At 39.8% G+C, this 26,066-nt stretch overlaps 1 protein-coding gene across 10 annotated transcripts in view; it reads left to right on the forward strand.

Annotated features, from left to right (window-relative positions):
* The window catches only part of asic2 (acid-sensing (proton-gated) ion channel 2), a 392,319-nt gene that overhangs the window by 337,483 nt on the left and 28,770 nt on the right, over positions 1-26,066 (forward strand). For all 10 annotated transcript variants that reach the window (XR_005612751.1, XR_005612750.1, XR_005612752.1 and 7 more), the window contains one exon: positions 19,532-19,682. Coding sequence is in view for 7 of the 10 variants with exons in the window: in XM_039610815.1 (XP_039466749.1) it covers positions 19,532-19,682 (151 nt within the window). In the remaining 3 variants the exon portion in view is untranslated. The remainder of the gene's footprint in view (positions 1-19,531; positions 19,683-26,066) is intronic.

Here is a 26,066-nt window from a genome sequence, read left to right on the forward strand (position 1 = left end):
GATGCTAACATTGATTCTAGGACAAAATGCTTACCAGTGGATGTACGTTCACTCTGAATATCAGGCTTCTGTCACTTCAGACTCCAGCTTATGATCATTTCAGCTACTCATTTGTCCTTATTTGACCTCATTAAAACCACTTGCGCAGACACATACAGAGCATGCAAAAATAGATTCTATCCACAAGTGCTCTTTTAACAAATCCACATGAGATACTGTCAATGACAACTGGTTGATACGTGTCATTTCGCTGTGCTCACCTTTACATACAGCCCACAATCATTTAATCAGAATTCATATTGCTGTGTTCTTCAACCAACTCCTATTTCCACTATTTATGTGTACAACAAACTACTATAAAAATGTCTTTATGTATTTGGCACATCTGTTCTTGGTGATTCCCAGCATCACTACACGTCTTTTTCACATCATTTTATTCAATTTCATGCAGCTGAATGAGGCAATATAGACATTTCCTTTTCTTTTTCTCCTTCCCCCAGCAATGAACTTACAGGGAGCTTCCACGATGAGCGCTTATGTGATGGATTCTAATGCAGGGAGACATTGTACAGCTTTGACATATTGAAAATGCAAGATCAGCTGAACACATTTATGCAGATGGCTCCCCAATTACACTTTAGCTGTCCATATCACTTGTCATCTCACTGCTTCCTTAACTCTACCGCAGCAAGGACCTAGTGCCATATTGTTATTTGATTTCCCAGCTATGCAAATCATATGCTTCTCTTGCACATTTCTAGTCTCTCTATATGGGATACTTAGTGCAACCTACTTTTATGAGTGCAGGGATTAGTAAGAGCATCAACCGTAAAGACTGAGACATAGCTTCTAAGTGTCCTTCTCCTTTGATCCTCTATATGAATATCAAACAGTTCTTTGTGAAAGTAAGAGCAGGTTATGCCTTGTGATTATTCAGGGCTTACCCAACAGATTCTGGCCTCACCTTAAAATAAACTGCCTAAACCCTGCCTTTTTAGTATGAAACACACACTGAAAAGCTGGTACATACCCAATGATCGTTTTATTAAGAACACCTTTGATCGGCATGGATATATACATAGTAACTTCCACTGAAAGACAGATTTAGCCTTGTGATACGGAAACATATTTTGCACAAAATAGCCATTAGAAGGTACAAAGTTCTGTTTATAGAAGGTCCAGAATATACCACAAAACATTTCACAATCTCCATCACTACCACCAGCCTGGACTGGTAACAATCCAGGCTGGGTTCACGAAATCATTCTGAGCCCACCATCTGCCAGCCTCAGCAGAAATCAAGCCTCATCAGACCAGGCTACGGTCTTCAGCTGTTCACTTTGGGTGAGCCTATGCCTACTTCAGCCTCAAATTTCTGTTCTTGGCTGACAGGAGTGGAACCCAACATTGTGTTCCAACATTGTGGCCAATTCACCTCAAAGCTCCAGCTATGTCAAATTTTCATTACATGGTAATCATGGCCGGAAGAAGTCCTGATATCAGTAATGCTGCAAATTTAGGAAAGAAGTCACAATATCAAGGGAGGAAACATAATTATTATCAACATGTAAAAATATCAACATATAAAGAACATAAAAAGTATAAAAAAAATATCACTGACTATGCAGAAAAATCATAAAGAAAGAACACCATATTGCAATGAGTCAATCAGGCCAGCTTGTAAACAACTCTAGAACTGTAAACACACTTGTGAGTTAAGAATTAAATCTGCGACAGCTCGCCCGTCTCCAGGGTTTTACTCAATGTAACAACAAGCAGCTGCACCTGTGTGAGTGAAGTTTAACATAACAGGTTTGTTATGGGAAGTGAGTATTTCCTGCTTTGTAAGAAAAGTTTCTGCAGCCACAGTTAAGTGTATGGCCTTAGTATTAGTCCCCATAGTTTAGTCTGCAGTGTCTATAAGCTTCCGTAAGGTAGTTATTAAAAGCTTGTTAGTTTTTATACTATAAAAGGACTCCCTGTATTATATTTTAAGGATATTACTCTATATGGGCGATCGTGGCTCAAGAGTTGGGAGTTCGCCTTGTAATCGGAAGGTTGCCGGTTCGAGCCCCGGCTTGGACAGTCTCGGTCGTTGTGTCCTTGGGCAAGACACTTCACCCGTTGCCTACTGGTGGTGGTCAGAGGGCCCGGTGGCGCCAGTGTCCGGCAGCCTCGCCTCTGTCAGTGCGCCCCAGGGTGGCTGTGGCTACAACGTAGCTGGCCATCACCAGTGTGTGAATGTGTGGATGACTGGATGTGTAAAGCGCTTTGGGGTCCTTAGGGACTAGTAAAGCGCTATATAAATACAGGCCATTTACCATATATATTCTTATCGTTTATAATCCAGCACCAAGCAGTCTGCTCATTCTCCTCTTGTGTCTTACACTTATCCTTGAAACTCTTGGTTACTTGAAGGTTTTTGTTTTGTTTTTAAAAATGTCATTGAGCAATTTTATACATTGCACTGCTGCCAGATGATTGACTGATTGGATAATTGCATGAATAGGCAGGTGAACTGATAAAACACTCAACAGGCATTGCTAATAAAAACGCTTGTTGAGTGATTTCCCACTGAAATGTTTGTTTGCACCTTCTTGAAAAACAGAGCTGGTTTAAGAATGTCACCAGAAAAGCTTGTCAGACAGTTGAATAGTTTGAGAAACTGCCTCTCCGTGAACCTTGCTGATTGCAGATTAGAGGGCTCTGTGTTCGACCCTCTATTTAAATCTCTGACACCAGCAATCTGAAATCCACTTCTGTGATTGGTCAGGTGTTCGGAGGTGAGAAAAGTAAGCAATCCTCTAACTTGCTGTGTTGGTTCTATTATTTTCATATGTGCTAACAAGTGCGACATTGTGAATGCATTTTCCAGGAAAGACAGAGTGGAACTGCACATATTATCCTCGAGCTTAAGTCATCACTCGGCTTCTCCATATATTGCTCTCCTGGAATTATAGATACAAAGTTGGACAGTGGATCCTACAATCCTATGTTTTTTTAATGTCGTTATCCATTATTCATTATTCAGCCTGACATTGTAGTTATGACAGTATATTTCAGTTTTTAGTAGCCAATCAATATCAACTTCCAGCTACATCCTGTAAGCATTCAATCTGCAGCACAGAGTTAATCTAATGTTGAGCGAACTCATCCAACACAAAGCTCTCACTGGCTCATCACCATTTGTCCTAGTGGTTTTTCTGGCTTCACTATAGGAATATGGCATCCCTATTACTAATCCTCCTACAAAGCCCTTAATGAACGAGTTTATCACCAACAGCGAGATAGTGCTGTCGCCTGTTTTATTTTATTTTTTTTAAATGTGAAGGGCATTGGTTTGAGGTTACCAGACTTACCGTGTTCCCTTACAACCCACGTCTTTATGATTTGAAAGAAAAATGGTCTCCTGATCACCTACTGACTTTAAAAAAGCTCAAATGAATGGTTATTGGATGCTTTAATACGTGTGTTCTCCCACCACTATACGAACTCGCTGGAAGTAATCAAAGCTGAAAGCAGCTGCTGTCTGTAAACATCCGAGCCAACTTTAATGCAACAGGAGCGTTCGGTAAATTCAATCATAGGTGTGTTCTACCCTCCAGCACTGTATATTGTTTCTGAGGATGGCTGCGGATTGACGTACAAGTTGTCTGAACTGAGCAAGAGTATTCTAGAGGCTGAAACATAAAGAGCGATTCACAGTCGGGTCGTGTACGTCTGAGGCAGGTACTGACTGTTCCCATAGAGTTAAAATGTGTGAGTCTGCTGTATAGCTGATGAGCTCATTTCCAGGAGCATGCCATTAGGAACTCGACTGCACCGCTGTGACTGAAACAAAAAATCTGCTGTATTTTATATGTTTCACAAAATAAACTCGGAGGAATGGAAGAATATAATGGATCATTTCAAAAATGATCTTTCTACACCTTGCAGATTTTATTCTTTAGGTAGAAAAATGATACTGACACTATTAATGAAATCAAAAAGAAGTCAGCTGTTCAGTGAATTCTGATCATGAGCTACTTGTTAGAAAAACAACAAATTTTTCACGCTCCGTTTGTAAGCATCCCCGTTGGTTACAGACAGCCTCATATTTATGTTAATTTACATGCTGATTGAGTAGCTGTGGGGAAACGCCCAACTGCTCAATTACTAACTTGCAAATAGATGGGTTTGGCATGTGGTTGATTATTATTTTTTTCTAATTTTGCAGTAATTATAGTTTCACACAATAGCAGGTATTACACATACCCCTCCGTACACAATGGACTCCTCACACCATTGGCATGCTTTCTGTTTAATAAGGCTGAAGCAATAAGTTTAAAAAAAAAGAGAGGCACTGATTTGGTAATCCCTTTTAGATTTTCTTGGACACTTTCCCTTGATTGATAATGAATTGCACAAACCTGACAATACGCACAGCTTCTCCTGCCTTCTCTCTCTTGATTACAACCATACACACACATGATCTTTTAAATTAGCTCCAAAATCATTAGCAGTCGCTGTGATCAGTGGTTATTTCATTTGGGTCTATGTTATTTCATGGGCCAGTAACTTTACTGCACAGCAGATATGAAATGCTGCCCCAGCATGGCTGGAAGCTGCTGTCAGGTCAGTATATTAAATTGTGTTATCCCAGGGTCATCCTTCCCCATTTTCAGGGAAGCTAAGCCAAAATCACTAATTCATGTGGCAGCGTCTCTTACACAAAAAGGAAAGTGATGTGTAGTGAAAGCTATTTGCTCAACAGAGACTTTTCAATTCTATTTTGGCCTGCTGTTCTTTTGTTTTTGACTAAAACAATAAAAACACCAACCTTGTCATCGTGTCAAAGCAAAATATTTTATTCACAGAGACTCTAAGACAAGGAAAGATTGAATCTCTTTCATATTTTTTTGTGTTTTTATCTTTCAGTAGTTTAAGAGTTACAGGTAGACATCTCGGGGAACTAGCAAACACAATCCCCATGCAGGTTATAAAGAGGTAAGCAACTTGCAGTCTGAATATTGACCACTATAAAAAAATATTTTTTTTATCAAACACCAGAAAGACTTGCAAGACAAATTTGAAGTTGTGTTGTTTCACAGAGCTTTCTTTGCTTTTCAGAGGCAGGCATATGAACTCCGGGGGCTTCCTTAGAAATGTGGATGTGGATTCACATGTGAATTATTTGATGTAGTAATCCAGTACATTGATCCAGCAACTTTTACAATTACACTCAGCAGGGATGTACCTCTTCGGCCAGTTTGAATATGTGTTCAGAGAACAGCTCAGTCTGAGCAAGTAAAATGTACAAAGAATGCCCTTCAGCGTGTACCTGGGATGGAGTTTTTGTTCACCATATCGCGCTCACTGGAAAATAATGTTGCTATTGGACGGGATTACTTTGAATTTTATTTTTTGTACTTTAACTGCAAAATCGGTGAATCAAATAAGGTATGGTTGGTATAGGGGAAATAACTGGATAATTCCAACTAATATATATTTATGTATGGTTTAGTTTTAAAATACAGCACAATAAAGATAAGAATAGACAATTACAGCAATAGATGACTGCACCATCTATCATTGTTATGTTACATTCGTCACAGTATTAAGATTGTGTTTTAGCTACAATTCTACATGTTCTTTCTTCTTTGTTAACCATGTAACCAGGTTCTAGTTAACAATTAACTGAAAAAGTACACCAGAGATTGATGTGAATGACTATGTTTCAGCAAGCGTTAGACAAATTAAAGATGACGGACTCCATGATAATGACAAAAACAGGTTTTATCTGAGGTAGACGTGAATAGTGTAACCATTTTATTACAGTCCATCCAATATTTTCCTATTTACAAAAAGAACCTAAAAATCAAAACCAGCTTGTGGTGCAAGAGAAAAATCGCTCAGAACACTAGAATCATTTAATTTTTCCTTTGGTGATGGTGAATATCTGATTATCTTTTCTTCGTTGAATCGTGCATGTGAAAACCATTTGCATAACAAGCCAAAGATCACTGGTTCAGTCCTGGGAGGAGACAAAAGTCCTTTTGGGGATTGTTTCATGAAGGCATCTGGAATAAAAATCTGTCACATCAAATATGCAGAGCGACCCGCTGTGGCAACCCTTTGTGTATAAGAGAGCAGCAGATAGTTTCCCTTTCTCCAATGTGAAAGTCAGAACTGATAAATACTATCCGCCAGTTAAACTCCACCCTCTTTTTTCACACTTCTTGTATTGTAAAATGTGATTTGCAGATTCATCAAAGTAGGGATTAACTACTTCACTAATTTAGCAATCTGCAAGCATCCATAAAAATATCGCTCCAAGGTGTGTTGTTTTAAGCCCTTTGGTTGCCATTAAGGACCTTAACTGGAGACCATCCATCTGTCCATGCAAACACCAACAAGGTCCAGGTCAGGTGGGGGCAGTGCAGATGCCTAGAGCTCCCTCTCCCTGGCCACCCTCCTTGGTTCTTCTGTAGAGAGACCAAGGCATTCCCAAGGCAGCCGAGAGATCTCTGCAGGGTGTCCTTGGTCTGCTCTTGGACATCCTCTTCGTCAGACATGTCTGGAACACCTCATTTGGGAAGTGCCCAGGAGGCATCGTAGCCAGATACTCAAACTACCCAAACTGGAAGCTGTACTCTGAGAACAAAGCTGAGCCCACTCAGGAACCTCATTTCCACCACTTGTGACTGTAGCCTCATTTCTTTGGTTACTTCTACATCTTGTGACCATAGGTGAGGATAGAACCATAGATTGACAACCTCATTTTCATGCTCAGCTCTCTCTTTGTCACAACAGATGGTTGCAGCTTCCACATAACAGCACATGACACAGAAATTAATCTGTCAGTCTCCTGCTCCATTCTTCCCACACTCATGAACAAGACCCTGAGAGGTTTAAACTCCTCTACTCGGGGGAACAACTCATCCCCAACTTGGAGTTGGAATTCCACCCTTTTCTGGCTGAGAACAGACTTGGTGGTGCTAACTCTCACCTTCTCTAGTGCAAGCTGGAGACCTTGTGTCAATAAAACAAAAACAAACAAACAAAGAAAAACATCATCCCACATCATCTGCAAAAATATGAACAGAACAGAGAGCGAGTGTCAGATCTTGGTGGCATGAGGCTAAGCTGCTGCCAGGTCCTACATGTACATTAATACTGTCTGCTTGAAGAGGGAGCTCATGTCCTTTACTCTGAACAAACTCGTTATTAAAGGCTCTTCTTGACATTCTTGAAATTGGAGAATCCAATCTTCAAGGCCAGCTTTTGATGAAAAAATTCTAATCTTAGCAATGCATTAAATGTGACATATTTTGCTCATCTCCAACTTCATGAATTTATTCCTGGATGTTACTAAAGTAGCTTTGCATGATTTGTGTGCTAGTTTAAAATAATGCCTTTTTACTTTGATAATGGGACTCAGAGCAGCTCTTCAGTTCTACCCCTGTCTTCTATTGGCTACCCTTCAACTACTTCTCATTGATCATAAACATCTAAAAGTGTTTTTTCCTAATATGTCATAAACTAAACATTTAGAACAATCCAGACCCTGAGATTTCAGCTCATATGTAGATCTGAACATTTGAAATGTTGACCTTTAATTGGAGTGTTCAGCATTATGTGTGTGAGGTGTGAGTTTGAGTGTGCATATATATATATATATATGAAAAGCACAACTAGTTAACTTTCAGTTCATCTTAGCAATCCCTCAGAACTGCCATCTACTGCATATACCATTGTGAGTTGAGACATGCCATCCAGTCAGATGATTTGGTTTTCTGTTGGTGATTAGGGGCTGCCACAGGTCCTTCACCTCTGGTCCATTACTGTGCCTTGCATCAGCTCTGGCAGAGACAGCCACATTGTGACAGGTGAGATAGAGCCCCACCGGCCATCAGGGAGAGGTGACTTATTAAAAATAATGACTGGGTATGTGCTATGTGATTGATGAGAATGGGATGACAGCTCGTAGTCCGTAGCTATATATGGACACCTCCTTCACAATGACATGCCACGGGAGACGAAGAGCGAAAGAGAACATGTCATTTTAATATTTAAATTTTTCTGCTCCTGCAAAAAGAAAGCGTGGTTCAAGGGAAGGCGAGCAATACAATTATTATTCAGGGAGGCCAAGATGTTCCACCCAAAGTAACTCTTCTTTTATTTGATGTCATTTCTGAGGCACAATCTGAACCTGAGGACCTTGGGGATGATACTCTATAATAGGGTGAGAAATGCTGTGGCTCAGGGCACAGAGTTCCAGTGTAAATACTTTAATTCTTTATTGTTTTCAATGGAGATACACTGGCTCGTAGTGCCTACTGAGCAAAATGTGTTTCTCTCATGAGGATATTTTCAAGCTACAAATGACTTTGAGCTTTACAGAGATTTTTTTTGTTTTGCTTTTTAACAAATATCCTTATACGCTTTGTTCCCAATCTTGATACAGGAAGATTACTACAGGGAAACATGTACCCCAAGTTTAGTAATTAGCATGTTTTATCTCATTTGACTTAATTATTTACACTATCCAGTCTGCCTGATCTTACAGATCTCGCAGTTTAACCCAGTTTGTGCCACTGAGACATGAATCCAACACGTGTGTTCATGTATGTCCAGCTACTGCTGTGGCTGAGGATATATTGTGAGGTAAAACGATTATCACAAATTGTTGTTTTTACATTTGTGCTAATGCATGTGTTGACTAGATAAGTGGCTGGAGGAAATTTGAAAACACAACTTACCTTCCAACGAAAGTGCTCGCAATCATTCTGTTTAACCCTCATCAATGATTTCTCCCTGCTGTCCTGGGCAGACAAGGTTTGATAGACTTGTACATTTCTATGCGATTACTCCTATTAGTAGTAATCTGGCTGGGGGCCTAGAGTACGTCTGGCTTTGGCCAGTCCTGTTCTGCTCTGCTCGATGAAGGTAGTTCAATTTTTACTTTAAGGCTAAAAGGGTATATGGCATAGTTTCAAACCGCTGCAGAGTCTAAAACAGCAAATCAAACAATTTATCTTTTTTTTCTATCTGCTAGGACCTTCTAGGGTTTATTACTGGCTAATAAAAAGAATGTAGCTCCAATATGCCAGATTAGCAGTGGCATCGATACTGATATGATTATGCACTGATGTGATTACATGCCATTAAGTGACCAATGTAAATCCTTTTATAAAATTAAATGTTTTTCAGCAAGCCACATCAGCTCGTTTGCTGCCACTGCAAAATAGCTGTACACGTGTTGGCTTATGTTAAGTTGATCCTTGTTATTTTTACACTGATTTCATAAGCATATTTTAAAGTTGGGAAAGTCCTGGTGCTGTGTATCTGTACTTACTGTATGTTGAGTATCAGTATTTGAAAAGCAAAGGCTGAATTGGTGCATCCCCACTGACAACAGTTCAGACTTGTACCTACACTCGTTTTCCTCAAAACTGAGAGATATAGGATGACAGTAATTCAGCATTACAGCTGGTGGACATATTTCTTTCCCTAAGAGAGCCAGCGTAACCATTTTTTTCCTGCCTCCAATAACACACATTATCCACATCCAGACTCTCATCTCGACAGAGACATTAGGTCCATATCAATCATCTCATGTCACTTTTTTTGGAGGGGAAAAAATTATATTTCCCTCAAATATTGAACTCTTCCTTTAAGACACCTTTGGAGGCAATAGGATGGCCTTTTGCAGATTGGTGCTCTGGAGCTTCTGTATATCTTGATGGATTACACTGCAACACACTTGTCAGTTCTGTGTATCCTGATCCTCGCTGCCTCTGCGGCGTGTTCTCTCAGTAACAGTATAATCACGCTGTAGCAACATGGTAGTTTTGGCATAAAACACAAGAAGAGAAGAATCACAGCAGGTATTCAGTTCAGGCTGGTCTTAATGAAGATTATTTAAAAAGCCACATGATGACAGGAGTGTGATGGTGATGAATAGGGCAGGAAATTAAAACAGAATGCCATTGTGAAAAGAACAACTGCCCTTCTTCCAAAAGCAGCATTGTAAGGGATCAGACCCTTTATTTCTGTGACCTCTCCCAGTGTTAATGCCATTAGACCGAGAAATCCTTGAACCCGCAAACAATGCCGAGTAATCCTGGTTAGGGTTCGGCCAAAGAGGTTTTATTTCTTTCTGTACTCGAGGGGTGCTTGCCTTTTGATACCAGCATCTCACTCACTCTGTTTCCCTTCTTCTTTTTATTTCTCTTGTTCTCTTTGTAGTTTGTTTCCTTGTTTGCTGCACCTTTTCCCTTCTCTCCAAAAGCATAAATATCCTGCTAGCAGCCCTGCAATCCTTTGTGTCCTATCGCAGCCCTGCCTCACTTATGTGCTGCCTTGTAAAATAAAATATTATAGACTGCCATGGTAAAATGACATTAGGGTGCAATGATAAATGTGTAGCATAAAGCTCCGAACATGTCACATAAATGACAGAATTTGTTTAATGTGATATGAAATATGCTTAGGATGCAAGGGTGTTTAAGTTCCTTCGGGAAGCTAGCTTGGCATGCAAGTAGTAGAGTTGCGTGCATAAAGTCATAATGATGAGTGAGGCAACTGTGTGCATATGTGTGTGTGTGTGTGCTTAAACCCCTCCTTTCTCGTGCTCAGTGCCAACCCTGTCGCTAACGCAGCAGCCCTCTGCATTATTTATCCCCACAGCAGTACAACCACTTTTACTGCTGCCACACAGCGGAGAAAGTGCACACCTTGCAAGACCTTTTTCATAAACTTCACTCCTTTCTTCCTCTCTCAGTAAGCCATAAGGATAAAGCACCTTTTTCCTTCATCTCTCCTTCTACCCTGGAGCTCCCTTTATGCTTCGTTTTTATCATAAAACGCCATCTAAATTCACTTATAATGGATATTGATTTGTCAAACAATAACAGCAGATCATTATAGACAGTTTGTGCAAAAGCTCCATAACCTTGAAAGTTGGAGGTGCTTCATGAGAGCTGATTAAACTGGTTGGCTGACTCTTGTGCTTAACATTTCAATTTACTCTTCGGTGCTTTTCACTTTATATTCCACCTGCCAGCAAAGCAAATGGGACGAATAAGAAAAGTGTCTTATTGCCTCCTTATACTGTAATGGAAAAATACAAGAGGGTTGACAGTGGAACGTCATCCAAAATAAATAAATAAATAAATAACAATGAATACAGCTCTTCCTTCTTTAGTTTTGTGGAAGGGAATTTCATAGTAAAGATGCATAAACAATACAACTGACAGAAAAGTAATAGCAAAGTCAGCATCCAGTACCTGATGAATAAGCACTTCGGGAAGCTACATCCAATCTCAAATAGACCATAATATTACAAATGCAAAGGAGTCATCATCTGGTCTTTCTGTTTATCGATTTTCAACAGAAAATGGCTCGTCTGCATCACAGAATCTATTCAAATAATGGAAAAAACTTTGAGCAAGGGCCAGCATAGGTGATATGGCAAAACACTTACTTTTAGTAGATAGCTTTGCTGTGTCAGTTATGCTAAAAGTGGGATATATAAATATTGCAGGTTCACCTCAGGGTATGTTGATAGTTTGGACACCACATGGGCAGAAGCAGATAAGTAAGAAGCCAATGGAATTAGAGCAAAAAAGAAGCAAATATAACATACCCTTTTTACAGCGTAAACCTGCCATTTTCCTTTCTTTTTTTGGCTTGGCATCGTGTCAGCAAGCCATTTGCAAAGCTGAGATAACAAAATGGGATTGTATGGGAGAAAACAAGATGAATTTAGACTAGAAGGGGCGTGTGACAGTCCAGCATGAGGAGCAGCCACTTGACTTCAGTCAAGGTCACAAATTTAAAGATACCCCTCCAGCCAGAATTTCTCAAGTACACTGTTTTAACTGCATATACTGTGACTTTAGAAGTTTTATGCAATCCTGTAACAGCCTGTATGTAAAGCATGAAGGACTACTTAAAACACCACCACTATGGTATGAGCTCTGTTACTTAAAAAGAAAAATAGTAGAGCCAGCGGTTATGATAGAACTGCTGTATTGGTATTCATTATATTCCACTGGCATACCTGATCAACTTGTCGATGCCATGAATGCATATTTACTAGGCTCTGCATTATACAGGAGCATGTTTAAGAGTGTAATTTGTTGGTGGTTAGTGTTAACAAGTGACCTTTCATCATGACAGGAATAGACACTAATGGCCATGTCATCTTTGGCTTCTTCTCTGTGGGAGGCGTTGCACAGCAAATAGGCAAGGTCATGCCATGTTTGCAGCTCTGCTCTTCCAGACATTCACACTTGCAGCTGTGAATACTAATGAGATGTGTTGTGCTGGTCAAAAGGCATTTTAATTGGCAGCCCAAATGTGCGCGCTCTCACTCACAGGTTGGCTCTCAGACCTCTGGCTTGAATAGAGGAAAAACTAATGCGATATCAGCAGCAACTGAGCTCAACTGAGCACTGACATTTTGTACACTACACTGACTCGAGTAAGTGTGTTCAAAAATATAACAGTGCCGAAAAGAGGAAGCAGAAGCAACGCAGGGTATAAAGTTAAACCAGCATTCATTATTTTTAGTGCAGTTCCACTAAATGTATTACATGAACACTGTTTAAACAACACTGAGTCAAAAAAAATGTATTAATTTTTCATGTGCATCCAAATCTGACGGTATAGAAGCCTCAGCATTATATGTAGTAAATTGAGCTGTTTCCATATTAAATATTACATGCGATCAATAATGATACTAGATGTTCGGGATGAATAAAAATCTTTGATAAAACAGTGTTGCACAATAACTACATCAAACATGCTTTGATATCACTGATGGCATGCTGTGTCTTTTGTGTTGTTTTGCCTTTGTTTCTCACCTATCTGGTTTGCATTTTAAAGCACAAGTCTGCAAATATGTCTATAATGTGTCTATGCAGGACCATAGGTATTCCCAGGTAGCTGGAAAAGATGAGAGACCAGAAAAACTGGAAAAACTGCACGATTGCTTTGATTTTGTGCAAAAACCTATTGTTTTGCAAAGACAACAGCTAGTCAAACGTGCCTCAATCATCAGCATAAATGATTACAGCACTGTACAGAAGTCACTGATTGCAAAAGCAATGACCAATGCATCGATTTTAACTCTGCTGCTGCTCCGTGTGCTAAAATGCTCTATTTATAATCATGACATGTCCGACAAAATCAGCCTAGACGTACACGTGTATCAAAAACTATGATTGTGCGGTGAATGTCACATTCAGATTTGTAACAGCTGCAGACTCGTAAACTGAATGTGCTGCATTGCTAGCATTGGCTTCTTTTCTCTGTCTTATACGTGTCTTGCTTAAAGGGGCGTGGGCAGCTGGAGTTCCCGTTCCATTCAAAACTACAAACACTGAAACAGATCATTTGAAACAGAGCTCAAAATCCGGTGTATGCAAGCACAATACAAAAACACATCTGCGGGGTAATCCCATCTGAAACTTGAAGTACACTTTCTGAGAATGTGTGAGGCTTTCAACTTAAATATGTGACTGTTGAAGTATTATTTGCCAAAGGACCCTTGTGCAACTCCAAGTTGCTCTGTGATGTGTTAACCCTATATTAAAACTGTTAATAAATTAAGACTATCTCGATTGGTGCCAACCTTGGAAAGGGTGTCAAGGGTGTCGTGCTCATTACAGACAGCTTTCTCCAAAGAGCAACTGTGACAAACTCCCGAATGCAGCAATAGTCAATAATTGATCTATTTGCCTTTTCACTGTTGCTAATTAAATGTTAAATGAGAACTGATAATCCTATCCTCCTTAAGACATTTGTCATGCAGAGCAATGGTTTCTGTGCTATTTTATATTTCTGGTTCCTGGACAGGTTTGAGAAGTCATTACCTTCTACCATGTGACATCTCTGCTTGAAGTGGCAGTTCAGCGAGGAAGTGACAAAGACGGGGGACATGCAGGCAGGGTCAGTAGCGAGGATTTGCAAAATAACAGAACCCCACTGTCAAGGATTTGTCAGGGTCTTTATCATCAAGTGGCTGAAGAGGAGCCTTTCTGTCTGGTTGAGGTCTAATGGGATGTTGACCCGACCCTGGCCCTGTCTGTCAAACATCATCAGTCTTGACAAAAAGAGGCAAAGAACGGTGAGCAGTGTCCCCCTGAATGCAATTCACTCCTATAAAAAAATCCAGAGATGATAGAGATGTTGAGAATCAGGAACCAACTGCATTTTTTAAAGAAAATATTCAGTTCAAACTGTGGTTTCGTCACTTGCACACACAAATGTGTATCGGAATAGCAAATAACTGTTGGGTAATTACGCTTAATGGTACAGGCCCCCACCAATTAGCTAGTGAGGGTTAAATGGAACACTTCAGTCTCTGGAGGGTTTAGACAGCTGCGTAAATGAAGTTCATCTGAGGCATCATTAGAAAATGCTTTCATTCAGGAAAAATGGAGGTGATGCGATGCATGTCAACGCACAGTTTCTGCTAATGAAACCAAGTTCATTGCTGTGAAGTTGTCTCGGCAGACGAGGAGCTGACCGGTATAGTGATTTTCCCTGCACTAGCGCAGAATGATACCTGAAAAACCCTGACGCATATTGTACCTGCAAATGAAGAATGATAGTGCCATGAATATTTATCTGCTGTCCTCATCACACTGCTCCAGGAATTTGCTGTGTGTCATTTGTTTCGTGCACATACATATGCGTCTAGAGCACCTCTGTTTTGCAGAGGTGAATGAACCTCTAATGTGGTACTTCATATTCTTCCGAAGCGCACCACCCCTGTGGCAGCGTAGCATCAGGTAGTCGATCAATCATGTGTGTAAACCATCCATGAGAGGGCCAGTGTCAATAAAGGAGGAGGAGCATGAAATGAAAAACCCATCTCAAAAACAGAGCAGCAGTGAAAAACCAACTATTACCCATGCACTTTGCCCCCTCCTCCCCATTTTTTTTTTTACAGCAACATAAAATATCAACATCAGACCCTCAAAACTGAAGATTTGTGTTCTCAGCTCAGAATTTTTAACCAGTCCTGAATAGGGAGCGCTGTTTGTGTGGGAGAGGCTGGGGTTAATAATAACTCCAACCAATAGTAACAACCTTGTTAACCCATAATACTGTGCAGTCAAAAATAAAATGGTATTTTTTAGTAAGAGGCATGAATCCCACATTTTTGTCAGCTGGATTGCCTCTTGAGGAGTCACAATCAACATTTCTCCCTCCATTGACACTGAGGACAGACAGCTGGTTTTAACAAACCCACCACTGTGTTAAAATAAAAGGAGAGAAGGTTGAGATGAAAAATGTTCCCATTTTTATGTGTTATTGATCAATATGAAGCAGCTGCAGAACCGTAGGGTTAGACACACCAAAGTATACCTTGGTATGCTAACATATACTTTGGTATGCTAACTACCTTTGTCATAATTTGGCTGTGTGAAGGCAGGGAAGGACCCAAACGCAGACTTCTCAGAGTAAAGTAAACCCAAAAACACAGCTTTATTTGCTAAATGGCAAAATAGTACAAAACTATACTGGGAATAAATAAGAAAACAAAACATACAGATAAGGACGCGGAGAAACACACACAACTATGAGGGAGATCCCGACGCTGGACAGACGAAAACAAAGGGCTTAAATGACGAGGGAACAGCAAACACATGGGGAACACAGCTCGGGCAAATTACACCCAACGAGACAGAGGACATGAAGCTAAACATAACACACGAGACGAGGTACCTTCAAAGTAAGAGAAGTAAAGCAAAACATGGCGCACACAGACAGGAGACTACTAAATTAAAACAGGAAGTAACGGGAACAAACACAGAGGTGCAGACAGACACAGAGACATGACTGACTGGGGAAACATGGATAAACATGGCAGACACAAGAACTCACTCAACCGATATAAACACAGACACGCAGACAGAGACACCAAGGGCAAAGACACAAGAGGAAAATACTAAAAAACCAAGGAACTAAACAGGGAATATAAGAAACTCACAGTAGAATAACTAAAGACTACTAATGAACCAGAACATAATACAAAATACCACAAGAATACAAGAAAACACAAAATGCTGGGCCAAAAGGACCCAGAACCATGACAACGTTATGTGAAACTAAGGGTAAAATTGTACTGTTTCAGCCCCTGATGTTAATAAAGTCCCTACAAGGTGTTTAAACTATCTCTCAGGTTTTGAAGGTCAGCATTAGGAAGTACGGGGTACCATTATCTGTGTCTGAGTGTTATCTGGATATTTGCATATGACCACAGATTGCAGCTGATAATCGAAAGGATTCTCATTATCTTGACCGTTTCCAAATTGTGAGCAAATATCAGTGTGGAAGTTAGTACACTAAACTATTGTGAGATACTCTTGAGGATTCGCTGTGATGTGCAAATCAAGCGGCACTTGTAAAATATGTGTGATGTTGCTCACTTATAACAAGTTTAGGGCTTGTTAGCAGACCCAGTTCAACCACAACCTGCTTTATGGCCTCTGCTCATTTTTGTTTTACTCATCTGCAGCTTTTTCATGGGCAGCTTGTAACGGTACAAAGAGAGTGTGGGAACGTCATAACAAGCACCCTCTTTTTCACTTAACACCTTTATTAGAAAAGCATTTTCACAATATAAGGATGTGTAAATTACAAAGTTAAACCAGTGTACTTTATTAAAGTAGCCCATTATTATAGCTTACATTGTTCTGGGTTTGCCAATACTATTTGAGACAAGTGTTTAATATTTAAGGCTTTGTTATAGTTTTAAAGACTGCAGTCAGTGGTACTGTTGCATTGTACTAAATCACAGTGAGAGGTGTTTGTGATATTGATGGGTATATTTTTTATTTTGCTGATTAGGGTTCAGAGAACAGTGGTGCTCCTGATTTATTAAACTGTTTCATTCAGTCACTTCCTTTCAATCAGTCATTTGCAGCTTCGAAGTTGATGGTCGTTACAGTGATTGCTATTCATCACATCAAATCTATCATTGCTTGTGTTACACACAAGCTAACACACATTCTTACTCAAATAAGCTGCAATTTCAACTCAGTCTATTATGCATAAATGCCTTGTGGCCATTAGTTGGTTTTTGGTGAACGGGAGGGGGCACAGAGAGATATTAGTGAAGGGAGAAGCTGTTGTCCACATACAGTAATTAGGAATGTGACTTTGTTTTGTTTATTCTCCCTCCCTGTGCACACACACATGAATTGAGTAAAAAGTTTGTGAGACATATTCTCTGAAGGTCTGTTCAAGTCCAGGCCGAACGCTCTCTGCTTTTAAGTGATTATGTAGAACATTGCCTTTGGATTTGTGCGTGTTGCATGTTTCTGTGGGCTCTGCTATATTTTTGGCTTTAGCAAATTAGAGCTGTGAACAACTGTCCTGTAGAAAGAAAGGTAGATGATGTGGAAATGAGGGAAAGTGCCCCTCTAGCAGGATGTATTTAATGCCAAGGCTGACCTTCACGTAGACATACTAAACAGCAACGCTTTAACTGTCAGTGTTGTGTTTCTGTGTGTGCACTATGGACAAAAATACAATTTGACCAAACACAGTGTGCACAAAAAAACAGCTTAAAAATGATGAAAACGGGATGCTTCATTATTTAGTTTTGTTTATATTTATTCCAGGACAAATTATATTCTCTGCATTTCAGTCAGGATTGTTGCATGTTCATTCTCATTCCTTGTGCAGTTTTCCTGATTGTGATCAAGATTTTCCGATTTTTTTTCCCTATTCTAACAGGTTTGCTATAGATTGTGTATGGTGTGTATATAATACTGCTTCCTTAAGCCTTGAACATACTGGAAGTGAATTGTGGTGATGTTGCAACCAAAATCCATAGAAAGTGAATAATATTTGTCGACTTCAAGTGACTACAGGCAAAATAACTGCTGCTGATGCGAAGTGGGCAAGACCTGCAGTAAACTTTAAGGCGAGCAACTGAAGAGACTGCTAAAGTAAAGAATACTGTTGATTGACATATAACCTGCTAGTAAAGACGTTAGAGCAGGGGTGGGCAATCTCAGTCCACGAGGGCCGGTGTCCCTGCAGGTTTTAGATGTGTCCTCGAACCAACACAGCTGATTTAAATGGCTAAATTAGCTCCTCAACATGTCCTGAAGTTCTCCAGAGGCCTGGTAATGAACTAATCATGTGATTCAGGTGTGTTGACCCAAGGTGAGATCTAAAACCTGCAGGGACACCGGCCCTCGTGGACTGAGATTGCCCACCCCTGCGTTAGAGGGTCACCTAGGCAACCAGAGCCGAGAATATCACAAGTGGCAGATTCAAAGTGATGCGCGGCAAACAAATCGCTTCCAGTGTGTACACGGCTTAGATGTCAGCATTGTACCCTCGATGCTTGAGTTCTCAATCACCTGAAAATGCTTTCGTGTGTCATTTTGGTCTGGGTGTTGCTGGGCAACCTTAGCTTCATATGCCACACAACATCTTCTATATCCTCTTGTCCTTGTCTCGTGTGAAGACAGATGCTTTGTTTCATATTAGTGTAGATTTTCTCATAATTCTTCATTTCCCGAGGGAAAATTTACACCTCCTCCGTGACATCCTCTTATAAGGCACAAATCCTTGTACTGTAGTGGAAAATGTTGTATTTGATGAAACTCAGGCAACATACTGATTGAGCGGTCATGTCCAGCTCCATCACTCATAATAACGTGTTTGTGTTTGAATTTGTCATCTAATATGGTCTCCATTTTTGTGCTTTTGGTGTGCTAGCAGAAGAGAGTACTTCCTCTGACCCTCACCTCAGCAATCATCCTGTTCAATCAAAATTTAGCCTGTATAATGTTTGATACCGAGCAATTTTTTGATTTTAAACATAGTGTTTGAATAAAAACAGGAACTGATAGAAGTTCAGCAGCACAATATTTTATCATTTAGATGCACCAAACTGCAAACAATAATAGTATTTTACCAAAAGCAATATAGATGCTGTCAAACCATATCCATCTGAAAAGCCACAGGAAACCACAAAAGCAGAAATGTATTATTAATTCCACTGCTTATTCCCTAGCACAGTGAATGTAGCACCTGTTGTATTCCACCTTGTGTAAGCAAAGGTGATTTACAATTACACTGGTTCATGCTCATAAAAGCAGCCGTGGAACATGTTTAAGTGCATGTGCAAAATGACAACCTCTCACAGTAGACCGACTTGCTCCAAATAGTGAGATAAGGTGCACAGATGTGTAGTGACAGTGTCATAACTGTGTATATCATAAGAGGGAGAACCAAGCAGAAAGTTTTATAGATTCATATTGAAATACAAAATAATTGACAAGTCAGGGGGAAACATTAGACTCATGAAAAATCTAATCACAGCTCGTTATCATTCTATAGATATAAATTTAATTGCTAAATTGATGCCTTTGGTGTGAAATAAATCCCCTTTTAAATTAGACCCTTCGGTGTGCAGCCAAATGTCTCTACTTCAGTGATATTTTTATAGTCTGAGGTCTCTGTATCATCATTAATAAATCGTAAGTCATCACTTCTCTCTGTCTTCGCTTAGGTGTTCACCAGATACGGGAAGTGCTATATGTTCAACGCAGCAGAGGAGGGGAAAACGCTGCGTACCACCATGAAGGGAGGGACTGGAAATGGCCTGGAGATCATGCTCGACATCCAGCAAGATGAGTACCTGCCTGTATGGGGCGACACAGGTAGGCCTGGAAACTTCACCATGATGTTCAAAAATAAGCTCATTACTGATTGATTTCCCTTTCAGTACCAGGTTAAAAACAAGACCACTATAGTTAAACGAGGCGATTTCAAATGTTGCTGCTCATGAAGGATTCATTTTGTTCTCTGCTTTTTTCTTCACTTGTAGCATTTTGCTTGATTATATGATCCATGCAACAGCAATATTTAGTTACCTTGACTGATTTGTACCTCTTTCCTTGATGTGATTGCATCCAGGATGCCGTATGAACTCATGCAACACTTGCACTTTAGATTTATCCACCTATGAGTCAGTCAGTCCTGGTTTTGGTAAAGGCTTCTTTTCATGTTCTTTTTTTCAATACCTGAAAAACTGTGTTGTTCTAAGCTTCAGTGCTAGCATGCAATATTTCATAAAATGCATTTTACACAGCTTACGAAACATTATTCTATTCCACTCAAAAAGTGGACTTCTTTAGAGTCCACTTGGACTTCTTTAGAGTCCACTTGTTTCAGTCGACTCTCAAAGTTACTTCTTTCTTTCCATCGTTTATTCATTTGTCTGTCTGTGTTATGGGGATATTTTTAACTGATCTCTTGCAAAGTGAATTTCAGATGGTAAAAATCATTACAATGTTTAAAACGCTATTTCCCTAGTTGTAGCCCAAACTGAGCCTTTGGGCTGATGGTATTTTTTTTATTCACTTTATTTACTTTAGACATAATAAATATAAAAGCGATTTGTGTTTGTTTTCTCCTGATGAAATCTCTTTAGGGACAGATTCATACCGAGAAATTCCAAATCAAACAAAGTTCCAGAAAACTGAGTGTGAAATTTTAAAATGCATGAGATGACAGTCATCAGTTTTTTAAATCCAAACAACTATAAATCTCTTCTTGTTTATACTTGTAAATCAGATGAAAAATGTTATTACCATTCCTGTCTTTTTAAAAAGTAAAAAGTATTGCATTGTACTGAGCTCAATACCCAAGGATTTGAATGAATAGAAGACTTATTTGTATAGCTTTTCTAGCCCACATCAAGCACTTTTTGTTGCACGACTGCTGTTGGATTCACTTTGAGTAAGGCTCTAAACAAATTTCTCAGGATATTTTCATTTGATACATCTTCATTTATGCCCAGCTGTGGGCATATTTTTCCTTTGAGAATGTAGACGTCTTACTGATCATAATACATATTCAAACTCTTTTCAACTCAAACACTGAAACCTCTTTAATTTATTTTGTAAAATAGTGGAGTTTTAAATTATCCTATTTAGTGAGATACATGTAAATATCTTATTTTCGATCCAGGGTGACTGTTTAAGGGAGGCTTGTTTTGTAAGCAGTGCCATATTGTAGCACATTGAATGACCAGCGCACGGCTAAAACAAGTGGAAGGGTAGACAGGGGAGTTCACAGCAGCTAGCCAAGCAATGCACAGCCCTGCAGATGGGCATTAGTTTTGGATATTAAAAAACTATCATCAGAAACTCCATGTCCTCTCACTCCTTATCTCTTTCTATTTACACCGGGTTTTAAAGGATTCCACCCAAACCTCCTTTAGGTTTTATTTCAGTTTGAACATGCTGGAATGCTGCCACCACCCTGACAGCATGTGGAACTCCTTCTCCCAGCAGGCTCCAGTTTTCAGTGCCCTTGTTTATCCCCTTGTGGTTTAATTAGCCTGGATGCACTGAGTCAGCCTCAGCATGGAGCATGCTGCTTCCTCAACTGAGCCAGGTCTCTGTGCTGTCCAGACATGATGGCAACATGCTGCACGGGCCCTCATTCCACATCTCCTCCCACCAGTTATCTTTTTCTCCATCCAGACAACCCACCTTCATCCCTCCCATGACTTCCCCTACTGCCCATCATCTAGAAGTGCAGCAGTTGGGTCTCTGGGGTTCTATTAGCACACTACAGTATCCAGGATGCTGCAGGGCAACCATGATACTCCTCACTTTATCATGATGGACGAACATCGCAAGAAATGTGTTTCATTCTGTGAAAAATGAACAAGACAGATATAACTTTGAGAGGTGGGAGAAAACAGATGGCCTGTTGCCTGGAAACGCAGCTTTCTTCTCGCCATGTTACTGACCAAACTGCTCAGTGAAGGGAATCATAAATGGACTGGATCTGTCTGTTTTTCCTATCCATACTGCTGCCTGCAAAATGCTTCCTCAGCCAGACTTTAAATAGTTAAATTCTCACCAGGAAATTAATTAGAGTAATTAGGACACCATTGTGGTCCACGATCAAGCATTTTTTGTTTGTTCCTTTTTTTTATATTCAGCGGGTAAAATAAGTATGGATCACTGGTTTTCAAAGTAAATCTATTTCTAAAAATGCTGTTGGCATGAAATTCTCACCAGATGTTGGTAACAACCCATCCAATCCACACATGCAAAGAAAATATCAAACCATAAATGTGGATAAATTCAGTTGTGTAACACAGGGAAAAAGTATTGAACAGATGAAGAAGGGAGGTGCAGGAAGGCATGGAAGCTCATGACACCAGCTGAAAACTATCAGCGATTAGAAAGCAATTCTTACACTTGGTGCAAATTAATATCAGCTGGTTCAGTCCCTGCTGATGGCATATAAAAAGGTGTCTCATTACCAAGAAACACATCAGGACGGATAAAACCAAGCTCACTCAAGAGTTTTGCAACCTTATTGCTGCAAAACACGCTGATGGCATTGGTTACAGCAAGAATTTAGAAAGTACTGAAGGTTCCAATGACCTGAATGACAATTAGACAAACCTATGAAATACTGGGAAATATAGTCTGGTCAGAGGACCAAACATGAACTCTTTGGAAGCCATAATACAACACCATGTTTGGAGGTCAAGAGGCATCGTATATCACCCCCAAAACACCGTACCAACAGTGAAGGTTAGAGGTGAAAACATCATGGTGTGGGGATGTTTATCAGCACATGGCCCTGGCACGCTTTATATATTTGAAGGAAAGATTTTTGATAAAAAATCTTCTATTATCTACCAGGATGATGAAGATTAAATCAGGGTGATTGATTCAGCAAGACAATGATCCCAAACACACAGCCAAGGAAACTCTGAATTGGTTTCAGAGCAAGAAAATAAAGCTGCAAGATTGGCCTGAACTGAATCTAATTGAAAGTCTTTGGAAAGAACTGAAGCTCACAGTTCATAGAAGGGGCCCACAGAACCTTCAGGATTTGAAGACTGCTTGTGTGGAAGAATGGGCCAAAATCACACCTGGACAATGCATGCCACTAGTTTTAACATATAGGACCTGTCTTGAAGCTGTCATTGCAACAAAGGCTTTTGTACAAAGTGTTAAATACATTTCAGTAAGCGTGCTCAAAACTTTTTCCCTGTGTCATTTCTTCGTATTACAAATAATTTATGACTTGATTTTGTTGCATGTGTGGACTGGTGAGAATTTCATGTCAATAGCATCTTTAGAAATATATTTACCTAGAAAGCTGATGACGTGATCAATACTTATTTTACCTGCTGTATAACTGCTGCTCAGAGGCTCGGAAGAGTTTCCACAGAAAACTGTTATATGGTCTGAGTTTTCAACCAAGCTGTTTATTTATGTATTTATTTTATGCTGGATGGGGGCTTATAATTCTTGTTACAGACTTGTAATAACAAATGCATAAGGACAAACTGCTTTTATAAAGTATGAAATATGAGCAGAACCCTTTTCAAGTAAGCCAGAAACTGAAGCACAGCCCAGTCAGAGCAAATCTGAGTGCCAGGACATCATCTTCTACTGGGTCATCTGATAAGCATTTTACCAGTCTAACTGGCAAATCTCATATAGAGTATGCTATTTAAGCTTCTTTGGCATCCCTACTGTAGCTGTGCATCAGCGAGCAAATTTGTCAGCTCACATTCATGCCAGCTCCTCTTTTGCAGTTGTGTATGACCTGATACACATTTGCTGTCATCTGTATCGGTCTATGTATTTGATATTTTGAAAACCATTTTGTCATTGTTGTTGAAATTATTTAAAATCATATATGTAATTATAATGTATAATAATGTATCTTGTATATTGTTATTATACTGTGGCAGCTGTCTTTCTGCCAGACAGACAGGCTGTACTGTAGAGAGTTATTGCATGTGGTAGAGTGGAAAAGGAAGAGGATCTAAAATCCTAGAGGGGTGCCATATTCAATGTAAGGAGGGAAGGAACTGGATCATTAAGTAAATATTTTGCATTGGCTGTTTTAAGAGCGCTCTGGTACTACATTAAACCTCTGAAAATTTCATAATACCTAGAGTTCATCCATTTTTCCATTTAAAGTCAGCAAGCAGTCTTTATGCACTCGGCACCCTGTCCATTCAATAGCACAACAGTGTTTGTAGAATAATGAAAAGCCCTTCAGACACATTACAGGCAAAGCCGCAAACTGTGATGACACTGAAGTCCAGTCCTTTCTTATATCAGATATATTTGACTTTTGATCATCATCACAGAGGATTTCTTTAAAGATAAAGTCAGCCCTTGTGTACAAAAACTAGACTGTTCTAAACAGCCAGTTGTATTGTGCTCTGGTTGAAGGGATGCAGATTGTAAGAGATATGCAAAGGATCACAGAGTTATTGAATTCTGCTTTGTAAATGGGACAATGGGATGTTATATCAACTTTTTTAATGTTTCTTTTTATGTCACTTTGCTTTTTTATCTCTGCTTTAGCTCCTTTTCATCCTTTTTCACTTGCTTTCCTCACGTCCCCCTCTTTTTACAAAATGAAGCCAAAATGTTGTATTTTACAAGGCCCTCCTTGATAAATACTTGTGAGAGACATCAGCAGTCAGGGGTTTCTGTCTTCTTCTGTTGTCTATTTTCCATCTGTTTGCCATTCATCTTATCAGATTTTAGCTTCCATCTTATGTGGCAAACAGGAAAGTACAACCCAAACAAGCCTCAGAGTCCGCTGCTAAAATCGTGCCTTGTCTGTACATTTTCTGTCTGCTGTTACGAAATGAAAGCGATGGTGAAAACACTGAAAAAGGAGCAGATTTTTTTTTTTCAACAGCAGGTTAAGCCAAGTGCAAGTGGAAGTGGAAAGTCCTTGATCCTTTTATCTTTACTTTTTGTATCTTTTCCTTTCGTGATGTCAGTGTGATGTTCTCAAGTGCAATCTTTTGTGTGTGGGGGTTTTCTTCTTGGATATTTAGAGTGTTTCTTTGATTGAACCGTATTGTTTCTTAAATTGACGAGGGGAAAAACCACAAGGGATCAGTTTAATTCTTAATCAATCTGCCATCCAAATATTATGTTTAGTTGGGTATTTTTACAGGATTGTGGGTCAAAAAATCTTTTTCTAGGCATCTTAGCTACAGTAGCATAGGTGGCACATCTGAATGCTGTGCTCGTTTGCTGCTTTTTGCTGTTTCATTCGGTATGCTTGGAAACTGTTATTACTCTTCATGTCAAGATTTTGCAAAGACAGCATTTTAGCTCTGTATGATTTGACTCTTGCTCAGATTTATCTACGATGTTTGTATCTGAATATGAATTGAATTGATGTTGCTGTAGCTTTTTACAAAAAAATGCCAGAGATAAGACTGAATACAGAATCCGGTCGAATTCATTTACGCTGAACAGAGAAGCAGGGTACTGAATGAATGATTAAACAGGTGAACATAAACATAGATTAAGTGTTCAAAAAATGTAGAGATGTGAACTTTTCCATGACGACTGGGAAACTTGTGGGCTGTTAAAGATCATATGGTATGATCAAACAGTCCAGAAAAGTTGCTAAATGGACCTCATGGTGAGATTTTGGAAGGTGAAAAATGTCAGTGAATTAAAGAAATTGATTTTAGTTCAACAGAAGTTGAATTTTTATATATGAAACTACACAGTGCCGCCGGACCAGATGGGGTAACCGCAAAGGTCCTAAAAGAGTGTGCAGACCAGCTGGCTGGGGTCTTCACTAAGATCTTCAACACTTCACTGTCCCAGTCCTGCATCCCACCGTGCCTTAAGTCAGCCACAATTGTCCCACTGCCAAAGCGTACTAACATTAGCAGCCTCAACGACTACCGACCAGTTGCTCTAACACCTGTTATAATGAAGTGCTTTGAGAAACTGGTCCGACGTCACATCATGTCCTGCCTGCCACCCACACTCGACCCACTCCAGTTCGCATACAGAGCTAACAGATCAACTGAAGATGCCATTGCTACAACGCTCCACACCACCATCTCTCACCTGGAAGTGCAGGGCCGTTACGCCAGGCTGCTCTTTGTTGACTTTAGCTCTGCTTTCAATATGATACTCCCGGACAGACTAATAGTTAAACTGCTGGAAATCGGACTTCCTTCTACCACCTGCCGCTGGATCAGAGACTTCCTGTCAGACCGTGTACAG

Source organism: Oreochromis aureus, linkage group 4 (genome assembly GCF_013358895.1).
Source record: "Oreochromis aureus strain Israel breed Guangdong linkage group 4, ZZ_aureus, whole genome shotgun sequence".
Lineage (NCBI taxonomy): Eukaryota > Metazoa > Chordata > Actinopteri > Cichliformes > Cichlidae > Oreochromis > Oreochromis aureus.